The sequence below is a fragment of the Schistocerca serialis genome, chromosome 3, assembly GCF_023864345.2.
Source record: "Schistocerca serialis cubense isolate TAMUIC-IGC-003099 chromosome 3, iqSchSeri2.2, whole genome shotgun sequence".
NCBI classification, from domain to species: domain Eukaryota; kingdom Metazoa; phylum Arthropoda; class Insecta; order Orthoptera; family Acrididae; genus Schistocerca; species Schistocerca serialis.
Genome location: NC_064640.1, coordinates 114,079,405 through 114,093,570, shown reverse-complemented (window position 1 = coordinate 114,093,570; position 14,166 = coordinate 114,079,405). Strand labels below are relative to the sequence as shown.

At 39.6% G+C, this 14,166-nt stretch overlaps 1 protein-coding gene and 1 pseudogene across 1 annotated transcript in view; one reads left to right on the top strand and one right to left on the bottom strand.

Moving 5' to 3' along the window:
* The window catches only part of LOC126469802 (uncharacterized), a 129,497-nt gene that overhangs the window by 91,625 nt on the left and 23,706 nt on the right, over positions 1-14,166 (top strand). The window contains exons 8-9 of the mRNA XM_050097060.1: positions 2,727-2,894; positions 12,956-12,996. Of these exons, the coding sequence (XP_049953017.1) occupies positions 2,727-2,894; positions 12,956-12,996 (209 nt within the window). The remainder of the gene's footprint in view (positions 1-2,726; positions 2,895-12,955; positions 12,997-14,166) is intronic.
* LOC126472222 (5S ribosomal RNA) lies at positions 1,746-1,863 on the bottom strand (annotated as a pseudogene).

Here is a 14,166-nt window from a genome sequence, read left to right as displayed (position 1 = left end):
AAATGGCCTATGTGGTATAGTACTCACACAGATCCCTTGAGTCATGCTATAGAGCATGTTCAGCTACCAGATACTGGATGTCTCCCAAGACAGACATTTCTTCTGTAACCATTTGTGTACTCAGCCAGTTTAGTTATAGTCATGCCTGTATAAAATGCTTAGTTGGTGAACAACATGCATCGTTTTACAAGTTGCTCAGCCTTTGACATTGTAATATTTACCAATAATGTGTCTGAAGTAGATGGTAGTATATGGATGTATGGGACAGTTTTTACAGCAGGAATGATTGTAGGGCTAGAAACCTTGTGGTAGGGAGAGTGGTCTGGGTATGTCATATGATTTGACAAGCATGTTTTAGAGGTTAGAAGGGCTAGGTAAAACCATAGTGGGTGGTGTAGGGAGAATCTTGGGGACAGAGGATCTCGTTTCAGGGCTTGACTTGAGAAATTCATAGGCTTGCTGGAGTAATATGTTATAGCATTCAAGGCCTGGGTTGTACTGGGTGACAAAGAGGTGCTTCTGAGATTGTTGGTAGTGAGAGCTGTGTTAGTCAGAGACTGAGAGGAGGATTCTGCCTGGGAGATTTGTTTGTGAATAAGATCTGTGGGTAGTTGTGAGAGTGCAAGGCTTGTGAAATGTTGTTAGTGTAAGTGTGAAGGTATTTGGTGGTGGAGCAGATACATTTGTCAGCCATGTCTAGATTGTTGGGAAGGAAGTGTTTTGATTTGGAAGGGGTTGCGCCTGTCAGTGTGTAGCTATTGGTTTGGTTTTATATGGACTGATGTGTGGATGTAGGCATCAGTGAGTTGGAGGTCAATGTCAAGGAAGGTGGCTTTGGGTTTGGAAGAGGACCTGGTGAATTTGGGCTATGAAAAGGAGTTAAGCAGTTACAGGAATTGGGATAGTTCTTCACCATGTGTCCAAACCACAAATATGTTGTCAATAAATCTTTACCAAGCCAGGGGGCCAGCTTTTTGGTCAGAAGATGCTACTGTGGAGTAATTAAAATAAAACATTCCCTATGACATGGTCCGGTTTTTATCAGTTACAGGTATGTAGCTAGTTACAGAATAAGTTTTCATTTCACAGGTTGATACTCCTTTTGTAGGTCTGTTTATCAGTTGTCATTTTGGTTTCAAAGTCTAAGTTGTGGAGTTGTGCTTGATTTCATTTCTCAGCTGTGATTGTGATTTGTTGGCCAGTTGTATTCTATCATGTAAGCATGCCACAGGAATTTACAAATGCTGAGTGTACCAATGTGGTATTTGTGCACGGTGTTTGTAATGAAAAACTGCTGCCTTAAGAGAACACAGTAGATGATTTCGTAACCACAGGTTATTAGATTCAAGAATGTGTATTTGTGTTTTCAGTAAACTGTGTGAGACTGCTTCAGTAAACTGTGTGAGACTGCTTCAGTATGTAGCCATCAGATATCATCTGAATGTGCAAGTGACCAGTGTGTAGATAAACTAGAAGACATTATTCTGTTTCTAGAATGTAGTTCTTCAACAAGCATAACTAACTAAACTCCATCCGAACGGGCCTTGGAAGGCCCAATGGTACCGACTGGCTGCTGTGTCATCCTCTCAGCCCAGGGGCGTCACTGGATGCGGATACAAAGGAGCATGTGGTTAGCAGACTGCACTCCCGACCGTTGTCAGTTTTCGAGACTGGAGCCACTACTTCTCAGTCAAGTAGCTAAGTAGCTCCTCAGTTTGCCTCACAAGGTTTGAGTGCACCCCGCTTGCCAACAGCGCTCAGCAGACCAGATGGTCACCCATCCAAGTGCTAGCCCAGCCTGACAGTGCTTAACTTCGGTGATCTGACGGGAACCGGTGTTACCACTGCATCAAGGCCGTTGCCTCAACGAGCATAATATGCAGAATTTCTATGCCTATCGGTGTTCCACATACAAGAATATGGCAGACATTATGTATGCATGGCCTCTATCCTTATCATTTACTGCAGATTCAACACCTTTGAGAAGGAAGTGAATGTATATGATTGGAGTTTTGTCTCTGGTTAACTCTAAATCACCAAGTAATCCCATTACTACTGATAAAGCCTCTTGCTTTCATGACGGTATCAGTAACATTTTTAGCTCGCGTCGGTGAAATGCTTCTCTTTAAATGTGTGGTATGGCGCAACAGACAATCAGTTGATTGGCCTTATGTGTTACCACATCTTACAAATTCTTGTTATCTAGACTTTCTTAAAAACTAACTTCCAGCATTTTTGGAAGAGGGATGGGTATGTTTTCCAAACATCACGGGTTCCCTGTATGTTCTAGTTGTCAGATGACACATCAGCTAAACATTCATCAGTAGATAGATAGGTAGAAATAGTCATGATTCTTGAACACCAAGATGCCTGGACTTTACCCCCTTTACCCCTTTTTGCCAGTGGGGATAGTTGAAAGACAATGTTTACAAAGAAAAAGTAAAAACATGATAAGCTGCTCATTCAGGTTGTGAATAGTGCTGCCACCATAACAGAATGCATGTATGTCCTCTGCGGTGTCATCAAGAGAATTTGAATGTGAGTTTAAATTGTAGGTAGAATTTATGAGATTCAACTTTGAAGTTAATCATTTTCCTTTGCTTTCTGTAAGTGTTTTTTGGGTTACATTCCAACAGCTATATCTCTGTAACCAATAAGAGTTAGATATATACTAAACTGAAATATAATATGCAGTTATACTAAAATTTGAAATGTAATGTTTAAAGGTCTTGTTGCTGGAGTGCAGCTGCGACAAGGTTCACAAGATGACAGTGCTTGCAGCTGTCCAAATGTTGCACCTAAAGTGAGACGGCATGCAAGTGTAGTGCTCTTGCGACATAGTCTCATAGAAACAGCACCCCTCTCAGTTTGGAGCAGAGATCACCAAGGTAGAGGTATGTATCTCTAAGCATATTCTTTTTCTGTACTTTTTTCTTTACTGTGATTCATAAGTATCACACGTGCTTTTTCTGCTTCCCGGTAGCTCATGTGTTTTAGTATAAACAAGCATTATCTTTTTGTTTTCAGTTGGGCTTGTAAAAAACTGGAAGAAAGTGTGGGAGTGATTCTTATATTACACTGTGTTTGTTGGAAGACTGAATTTGAAAAAGAATATAATGATGAGAGTTCCAATGAATAATTTATTTTGTATGCTGTTTTATTAGTTAATCTGAAAGGATGGTTAAGAAAGAAAGTGGTGTGAATACAAACACTTTGCAGCTGATTGCAAGGTTTACTGTTATTGTAAATTTGGTCATACAAAATATTGATACTTTATTCCACAACACTGATTTGCCTTTCCTTGAACTGGCTAGCCATTCTCCAGGTCTGGATGTTTCTTACTCTTTTCCAATAATAAAATAGGCAGCAACAAATATGTATGCTGCATAGAAAATGTAGGAAGTAGTGCCACAAACAAAAAAGTTATGTTACTGCAACTAACTTACCAGGAGCTCCACTCATAGAGGATGTTCTGTCTTTTCTTTTCCTTGCGTACTTTGCACAATATGTTTACTATTCCTGTTATGTATTTACTGAGCATATACACCTGAAAGAATGGGCAGCACACTGTTTGTGACTAAATACCAAGAATCAAAGGGGCAGAAGTAGTTGCAGATACAAATACCATAAGTTTCCAAGGAAAGAGTAAATTCAAAATTTACAATCAAAATAAGCTTTCCAAATGGTGTATACATATTTTCACACATTCCTTATCATGGAACCATTATAACCAGTCATCTAATTTGACCTGATCTGGCATTTTCAGGCGGAATAGAAGCCATTGGTCTCATACGGCTATCATTTATACTCAAACATTCAGCGTGCTTAATAATGACATAGAAAGAGAAAATATGTATAAAAATTCTGGTAGAATTAAATAATTTTGGAGTGAAGGAGAAGCAGAAGCTTTGGGCTGTCTACAGGCACACACAAAAGAGAAAGAAAACTTGCTAACTTTCATAATAAATCCTTTGTTGAGCTAGCACGTACACATGGATGCTCACCTATGCCCCTACATCATGCTAGCTGGACACACAATGCCGGAATTGCATTTCGGTACATGGGCTGTGGTAGGGCGGAGTGCGTAGTTGGGTAGAGAGAGATGAAAGGTAGGAAGAGAAGTTGGAGATGGGTAGCTTGCAGCTCATAGGAAGGCAGTGGGTTTTCTGGCTGGGAATATGGGAGGGAGGGGTGGCAGGTGTATGAGCTAGGCATGTGAACCATATCCTTCACCAGGGCTTTGGTTATCTATTATCATGCCCGAAAATGAGGGACATCCTACCCGAAATCCTTCCCACCCCCTTAAAGTGGTTTTCCTTTGTCCTCCCAACCTACTCAACATCCTGGTCCAACCCTATGCCATTTCTACTAGCAAACCTTTGCCACAGGGATCATATCCCTGTGGAAGACCCAGATGCAAGACTTGTCCAATTCACCCACCCAGCACAATCCAGTCTTGTCACAGGCTTATCATATCCCATCAGAAACACCCATGTTGTATACAAACTCTACTGCAATCACTGCACAACTTCTTATGTCAGTATAATAAACAACCAGCTGTCCACCAACACTGTGGCCAAGAAGAAAGTTGACCACCCACTTGCACAACATGTAGCTGAACACATCATCTCAATTTCAATGGCTGCTTCGCTGTCCGCACCACCTCACTTTAGTCCACCTGTTTTGTGTGTGTGTGTGTGTGTGTGTGTGTGTGTGTGTGTGTGTGTGTGTCAACAAAGGATTTATTCTGAAAGGTAACAAGTTTTCTTTCTTTTTTGTGAATGCCTGTCATCAACTCAACACTTCTGCCATTTGGTGAATAGTCTCCTTTACTACTAGGAGGAGGAGGAGATTAGTGTTTAACGTCCCGTCGACAACGAGGTCATTAGAGACGGAGCACAAGCTCGGGGGAGGGAAGGATGGGGAAGGAAATCGGCCGTGCCCTTTCAAAGGAACCATCCCGGCATTTGCCTGAAGCGATTTAGGGAAATCACGGAAAACCTAAATCAGGATGGCCGGAGACGGGATTGAACCGTCGTCCTCCCGAATGCGAGTCCAGTGTGCTAACCACTGCGCCACCTCGCTCGGTCCTTTACTACTAAATTATTGACATAGAATGAGAAAAAGCATTTTAGAAAGGAAGAATTTTTCAAGTGCTCTGAAAATGAATAAAACCCAGGACATGACAAGACACTAGTGATTAAGTTCAGTACCTTCTTTCACCTTCAGACACTGTTGATGACTATAATAAATTTTGTCTCTCTCAAAGTGGAGAAAGTTATTGCACAAATGACAACTACAAAATCTGTACTAGAGAGGTCCCCAGCTCATTATGAGGGGAACAAATGCCATAGATGTTATTGCTGCACACACAACATTGTATAGACTTATATTCACAAAGTTTGTTGATGTCAGAAACAGATAAAGAGGATCTCTTTTGTGTGTCGCTTGATATATTTTGAAAATGGCCTTTAACAGCAATTGTAAGTAAGCTTCAGTTAATAATTTAAATAGCCAGTCAGTTGCCAGAAGTCCAGCAACTGATTGGCTGATTCTATCCTGCTGTATGGTTTGGGTACTCTAAAATAACTATTAGGTTGCAACATTGAACAAATTTTTCTAATGTCCTGACATGACATTGAGGACACTAATTCAAACACTCTGCATGCAGAGCATGCCAATCTGACACAAACTTTATTGTAGGACAGTGTTCAGTGTTGTGGATGGAACCAGTTTTGAAGACAATGATATCATCAATTAATAAAGTAAATAGCCAGTCAGGTGCCAGAATTCCAGCAACTGATTGGCTGTTTACGTTATTAATCGATGATATCACCGTCTTCAAAGATGGCTCCACCTACAACACTGTACACTGTTCAGCAGTAAAGCTTGTGCCAGAATGACATGCTTTGCATGCAGAAAGTCTTTATCCCTTCCAGCACCAGTATGTTTGAATTAGCGTCCTCAATGTCAGGCCAGGACATCAGAAAAATCTGTTCACTGTTACAATCTAATAGTTATTTTAGAGCACCCAAACCATGCAGGAGGACAGAATTAAACTGCTGTGGATCTAGATAGTGTTTGTCTTTCCTTATTACATTTGGATTAACCCCAAAAATCTCACTTCTGTCAATTCCAGATTTTAATGAGCTTTCTATACCTACTTTTATTATATGAATTTCACTGGTTTTCAGGAGTGCTTAACAAATTGGCACTGTGTTACAAATGCTTTGGCAGTTGATCACTAAGTTTCCGATAGTCTCATCTGTGGTGCATTTTTTTGGATTTTACACAAATGCGTCAGGGTTTCTTTCAGCTATCATTACCTAGACTAAATGGAGAGTAGTGTAACCTAAAAAAGACCGTGGATGCAACCCACACAGAGTAAGCTACTTTGCATAGCAGGATCTGATGGGTAGTGCACCCCTGACTCATTTTGGGGGCTCTACAGTTCCCAACCCAAAGGTGCAAGTCTAGGCCGTTGCAGTCTATCTTGTCACAGAACTTAAGAAAGTTCTTAGTCTCTGATGCATGCCTTCTGCACAATTCAGAACCAGAGGCCCATGATTGGCTGTGTGGATGGTGTTGCGAATTGTGAGCTTCACCTAAATTCTGTGAGCAAGGTTGGTCAAATCTTCTGTGCCAGTCGCTGTAATGATCCAAGTATGATGTCGGAGCAGAGATGACAGGCATTGTTCATCCCTATATGCATCACAGTCTGAAGCTGGGCATCACAGTCTGAAGCTGGTTGCACCCTGTTCCCTCAGTGTTCGCCAGAACAGTCTCAACATGTTGAATGAGACCCTGAGATATGTAAATTGAGTGCACAAGATGACCTCCTTACCCCTTACTGCCATTTCCCGGAAGGGTATCATTGTATACTGTGTGTTCAACTGCCACTGATTAACAGACCATTTGAACTTGGTTCCCTTGACACAGGATACAGCATGCTTCCCAAAAGGTGAAATTTGTTGCATTGACTCAGTCTCAGTGTTCAAAAACTCCTAGCCAATGGGAACAATGGACAGTATCTCGGGTATCAGTACTGCACCTCAGCACTAGTGCAGAAGTCTAGTTAATAACTCATAACTTCAGAGTGGTAGACAAAAATTAAAGAAATGCGGGTAATACACGTAAGGGTACAATTATTGCTTGCGTTTTAACATTTGAATCATCTTTTCACAGTACAAAATCCTATTTTGCAGTGTGAAAGCCACTGTTTCATGAAATAATTCAAAGATGGTCTCCAGCATTAGTTCATAGGGTTTTTTGTATAGTTCACAGTTGTAAATTCATAAAGGTGATACAAATTTAGCAGCTAGAGTAGTGAGAAATCCAGCTTCTAATGGAAACTTCATACTTTTAGAATTTTTCTGCCATCTATGTACCTTCCAGCTTCTGTTTATTTTCAGCAGAAAAGAAGTTGGCAGATTACTTATAATCATCACGCAATTTGGAAAGAAAAAAAAAAAAAGCACATTTATTTGAATTCACTTGATCAATTTATGATCAACTTTAAGTTAAATGAAATATTTTAAATGTAGTACTTTTTAAGCAGTATCTGTGATGAAATTTATTAGATGCCTCTTGTATGTCTCACGGCGGGGAAAGATTACACTTCTCCCCCTTTTCACCTTTTTCTATTACAAATAATCAAAGCATTTGTAAATGTTTCTTCATTCTGCACTATAAAAAATCCTTTCCTCATTCCTTATGTCCCATACAATGTTTCTGGTAAGAAGTGTGGCCCAGTTGGTGTTTGTCCATCTGCATTATATTAAAAATGGTGAAGGTACCCTCAGACTTACATCTTCAGTTATGAAATCTAAATGTATATCAAAAGGATAGGCTAATGCGAAGTGGAGGTGGTGTATTTGTTTCAGTAGACAAGAGACTTGCATCTACTGAGATAAAAATTGAAGCTGCAGGTGAAATTGTGTAGGCAAGACTTGGTGTTAGACATGGTTGTGAACTTAGAATTGGGTTCTTTTATCAACCACTAGACTCACCCCTAGAAGTAATTAAAAATTTTAGAAAAAAACCGTTGCGCACTAGTACAAATGTACCCCAATACTACGATCATCTTATGGGGAGACTTCAGTCAACTATCAATCAACTGGGACAGTTATGTAAGTGGTGAGCAGGACAAGGTATCCTGCTAAATGCTTTTCCTGAAAACTAGTTCAGAAGCCCACTCATTATGGAAATATATAGGGTTGTCTAAAAAGATGTTATGACCTATATGGGATTAACTTTCATTTTATTATTTTAGTCTTATTTTATTTTTTATTTCAATATAAAAAACACACACTATGTACACAATTCCAAATGAAGCAAGTGCAGTTCTTCAACCTGTACTTCTTGGTGGATGTGCAGAGTCTTTTCTCCATACAGACCATAGTTCATTCACACATTTCCATGTGTATAGATTGGACAACTTGGATTATGCATTATTTCACCATTCCTCATGGCCAGAAATCACGTGGAGTCAAGTAGGGTGACTGTGGTGGCAACACCAAAGGTCCACATTGTCTTATACAGTGTCTGCTAAATGGTTCATTAAGGTAATGTCGAACCTATAAGGAATAGGTGGTGGTGCACCACCTTGCGGGAAGTAACCTGATATTGAGGGGAAGATTATTAGCAATAAAATTCTGCAGCATATCTAGGTAAGAATCTCCGATTACAGTCTGATCATAAAAAATATATATAGACCAAGTACTCAGAACTTGGAGATAATGCACTATAAGTTAACTTTCAGAGAAAATTGAGTGTGCTGTCATAGTCTGTACTCCAAGTGATGCAATTGTGCTTATTCACGTTGCCGCTGACATGAAATGTGGCTTCATCCGATTCTGGTTTCTAATGCTAATCACCTACTTGACTTCCACGGTCACGTAATCGTCATGTCTTTTGAACATTTATGATGTTATTCTCCATTCAAACACTTCTTGAACATCCTCTGTTTCCTGTACAATCATTGCTCATAGACCTAGTGTGCTCAAATTTCTCATGCAGTCGACAGAGAGTTAAATGGCTTGGAGGATCATTATCAAACCATTGCTGAATTTTTTTTCTCACTATTGAAGTTGACCCACACTCTTCCGCGGCCATCTCTAGTCTGCAACAAAAGAAAATTTAAAATTTTGTAGTGCCGTGTGAGTGGTAACAGCTTTTTGGATGACCTTGTATATTACGAGGAGGTTCAGTAAGTAATGCAACACTTTTGGCCCTGAGAGGAGGTTAGTTTCATTCAGGATTTCAGTAAATCATATTGTTCCTCACTCTTTTGGGTATAAAACTCTATTTTTCAACATAATCTCCATCCAATGGGACAGCCTTACGCCACCTTCCTTAGAGGGCCTGCATGCTCGCATGGTGCCTTTCTACTGGTTGACATCAGAGCCAAAGTTTTGCTGTATCAGTAACTTTCCCCATCTCCCACATGTTGCTTCCCATGAGGTGCATCCCTCATTGGTCCCAACAGATGGAAGTTGGCTGTAGGGTGGGTGAGGAAGAACAGTCCAGGTTTGCACAACCTTGTCGTGATGGTGACAGATGCCTCGCCCAATATCCCACCTTGCTTTTGTTCACAGTCAAATCTCCATAGAAATTGTGCAACCACGTATGAATATCTGTGGTGCTCTGGTTTTCTGCCAAAAGAAACTCAGTGACAGATCTCTGCTTTGAACATACCTATGTTACAGACACCATTGTGAAGGCTATGTATGGTCTCGCCATCTATTGGAACTTCATGAAACTGTAAGGGCTGACGAGTGAATATTTCACAGTGTCCCTCAACAAATTACACATATTTCAGCCAAAATTGGCCAAGGAAAAGAAATGTTCTATTACTTATTGAATGACCTTGTAAAGCCAATGGAAACAAATAGGCCTGATCTCTTGGAGGATGTCGATATTGAAACTGATATGGGTGACCGTGAGGCAGTTATAGCAATAATGACTACCAAAGTACAAGAAGTAGGGAGGTTTGCACATTTAGTAAGTTAAAGAGGCAGTGGTGCCATATCTCAAGAATGAGCGCCACACGTTTTATCTCAAGAATGAGCTCCACACGTTTCAGTTCATGTTTAGAGGGACCATCTATGGTGTACAGCCCCTGTAAAGAAACTTCCGAACAGCTACTAGTGCACAATAATTTTCAAGCAGAGTGTAGTGAAATAGACTTTCAGATGCTAAAAAAAATTTGTTTTTCTACCAAAGGGCAATGTGTGAAACCTCAAATGGCTACTGTAACAGAATGTTATTAAAACACCTCTCTCAAAACCCAAAGAAATCTGGTTATATGTAAGCAGTATCACTGGCACCAGAGTTAGTGTCCGGATACTCATGGTGACACAAAGAGTGAAATTGAGGATAGCAAAGCAAACGTAGAGATTCTAAACTTGACTTTAAAACTTTCCTCTATAAATGAGTATCCTTGACCACTGCCCCAGTTTAATCCTCCTACCACTACAAAATTGAATGTAATAGATATTAGTGTCAGTGGCATTCAGAGACAACTGAAATTGGTATAATTATGCCAAATGGAACCTCTGTCAGATTGTACAGAATTTGCAACTGAGTTAGCCCTTCTTTTAACCATAGTATATCCTAGATTCCGTGGAGAAAAAGCCGTGTCCAGAAGTTGGAAGAAAGCACTTGTCACACTCATCTACAAGAAGGATAACAGAAGTGATCCACAAAACTATTGTCCGCTATCAGTGACATCAATCTGTTATAGAATCTTAGAATGTACTCTCAGCTCATATGTAAAGAGGTATCTCAAACAGAACAACCTCATCTGTGCAAATCAGAATTAATTCAGAAAATGTCGTACAAAACCCAACCCAGGCTTTTGTCATGGATCAAAGCAATCAAGTGGATACAGTATTTATTGATTTCAAAAAACTCATTTGACTCAGTGCCTCACCAATGTTTATCAATTAAAGTATGATCATATATCATGAAATTTGTGATTGAGTTGGAGGTTTCTTTGTAGGGTGGACATAGCATGTTATCTTGGATGGAGAGTCATTGACAGAGGTAGAAACAACTTGAAGTGTGCCCCAGGGAAGTGTGATAGTTCCCTTGCTGTTCATATGGTATGTTAATGACCTGGCAGACAATATTAACAGTAACCTCAGACTTTTTGCAGATTATGCAGTTACTATTATTGAAGCACTGCCTGAAAAACAAGTGCACAAATATTCTTCTATTGGTGTCAAGATTTAAAAGTGGTGCAAAGATTGGTAATATGCTTTAAATATTCACAAATGCAGAAGTTTGCACTTCATAAAATGCAGAAATAGATAAGATCGGATGACCACAATATCAATGAGTCATAACTGAGTCATTCAACTCATACAAATACCCCAGGTGATGATAATTGATGGGGATATGAAATGGAGCTGTCATACAGGCTCAGTTGTAGGTAAGGCACAAGGTGGATTTCCAGTCCATTGGTAGGATACTGGGACAATGCAATCAGTCTGCAAAGGAGACTGTTTACAGAACAATTGTGCAACTATCTTAAAGTGTGTGGGACCCATACCAAATAGTACTGATGTGATATCAAAGGGCGGCACCAGTGGTTGCTGGTTCGCTGGACCCACAAGATGGTGCCACAGAAACAATGAAAAACCTGAACTGTCAGATGTTTGAAGGTAGTAGTCATCAATTATTCCATGAACTCCTACTTGCAAAGTTTCAAGAACCAGTATTAAGCGAGGGATCTAGGACTATACTCTAGCCTACCATTTATTGCTGTATCACGTATCAGTCTGTAGGGACCACAAGGACAAGATCAGCCTAATTGTAGCTTGCACAGAAAAGTTAAAGTAGTCATGCCTACCACACCCCATATCCAAATTGAGAGGCAAGAAACCATAGTATATGACACAATAGGAGGTACTCCCGTAATGCATTTCACAGTCGTTTGCAGAGTATGGATGTAGGTTATGGTTTTCTCTTGTTTGCCAACCCCCACATCTATGTAACGAGCACACTGTATTGAGTGCCAGCCAATTCGCATATTAGCTTCCACACTGGCACTGAGCAGACTTCTGTCTCAGCATTACCAACTCAGTTTGTACTGGAAGTTTCACTCACATCTACACCAAAATCAGAGATATCAAGAGGGTCCTGCCCCAGAACTGATAAGAAATGGAAGCAGATTAAAAATAGAAATCTCTTCACTCACATCTAGCCAACATCAAAGCAATATTGAGGAAATTTTACCAAATGGATACAAAAGAACAGAATAAGAGATGGGTAGTCTTCATTGTGAGATCATCTTATATGTATCAGTCTACAAAAAGAATTAGGATGCAAAAAGTAAAAGCACCTTTAAGTACTAAATTAATTGGTGAATGACAGGTGTTCTTCCCACACATAGCTTTAAACTTTATAATTATGTAATTACCTTTCATTGTAAAAATATAGTTAGCTAGGTGTAAAACCATAGGAAAATAAAAATAGATGTATACATTATTTCTGGTATGTGATGTCGCTCTCTCTCCCTTATCTCACTCCCTCTCCCCCCCCCCCCTCCTCTCTCTCTCTCTCTCTCTCTCTCTCTCTCTCTCTCTCTCTCTCTCTCCCTCCCTCCCTCTCTCCCCCCCTCTCTCCCTCTCTTGCAAACACACACACACACACACACACACACACACACACTCTCTCTCTCTCTCTCTCTCTCTCTCTCTCTCTCTCTCTTCCTTCTTTTTAGTTGACCATTGCCAAATACACTAAACATGTTTGGCATGTGCAACTTGTTCCATTAAGCCGTGACTGTTTTCAAAGTAATATGTTTCTGCAGTATTTCAGTCTTCAGATATTATAACAATAATGTGTGTGTGTGTGTGTGTGTGTGTGTGTGTGTGTGTGTGTGTGTGGGCAGGCGCGCGCGCACTCACATTTTGATGGTACTTATTTTAAATTCACAACTTTGTTTCAGCTCCCCGTGTACCAAATGTGAAACCACCTCTAAATCAAGAAGTGAGTACACCAGTAACTTATTGCACTGCAAAGTTATTGTTAATATTAGATTTGCATTATGGTTTTTCCAAACATCATCCATATTATAAAACACAACTGTTCAATACCCATTTCAGCAGTATTTTTGTACCTCAAATCATGACAAATAGTGTACTGGGCACTTCAAAGGTTATTGACCAGCTTGTGTGATGTGGCTTGAAATACTAATACTCTCCCTATTCAGAAAATCATAAATATATGCTGGGGAACTAAACAGACTTTGAAAATACTTTTCATTCATTTCCACACCTTTAAGCAAGTGTATGCTCATAAATACAAAGATTAAACTCAGGACTTTGTAAATTATTTCTTTTGTAATGAAGAAGAAAAACAAGAGAAATTGCCCAGCATATAGTGACAAACTTCATAATAACAATTGTTTGCTTTTCAGCATAATCTGTGTTCTTTTCTTTAGTGTTTATCTTCTTTTCAACAAGACATGTATTCCTACGCAGTAACAGTAACTACCTATAAGTAAACTATGTAGCTATAAATGGGCAAGCTTTACCTTTTTTTGAACATGGTGAAAATGAGTAGTTGTATTGCAGGAATTGATGGTTGACCTCTGCTCTGAAAATTCCAACAACAGCACACCCTCAATCCCAAAATAAACTGTCCATCACTTCTCTTGTCGGTTGTAAAGTTTTAAATTTTTTTCTGTTATGTGATACCATTACATTGGCCGCCTTTTTCATCTGTGTTTAAATACCTTTTTGTTCATATTCAAGCAGTGCAACAAATTGAGGACTTCTGCCTTCTTAACATTTGTATTCTGGCCAACCACTCTGTGTGGTACCCAGTATGCATGAACCTTTGGATGCAGTCCTAAAAACATTTTTTAGCATTTCATGAATGTGGATCAAGGATTTTGGATTCTCCTTCAACAGTCAACAGTTGTATTGCAGTGTAGCCACCTGTGACAAAATGTGGTCATATTTCAAAAGAAAACCCAGTTGACGCTTAACCATATAATTGTTGCCACTGACATTGGCAGTTTTGAAAGTAATTCTAGATTCAACATGTATCCAACACTTTTCTTTTTTAAATAACTAAATAAGTAAAACATATTACTTAAACGTATTGGGTATCAGAATATTGGACCTTTTTGTCATTCATATGTTATGTAGAATA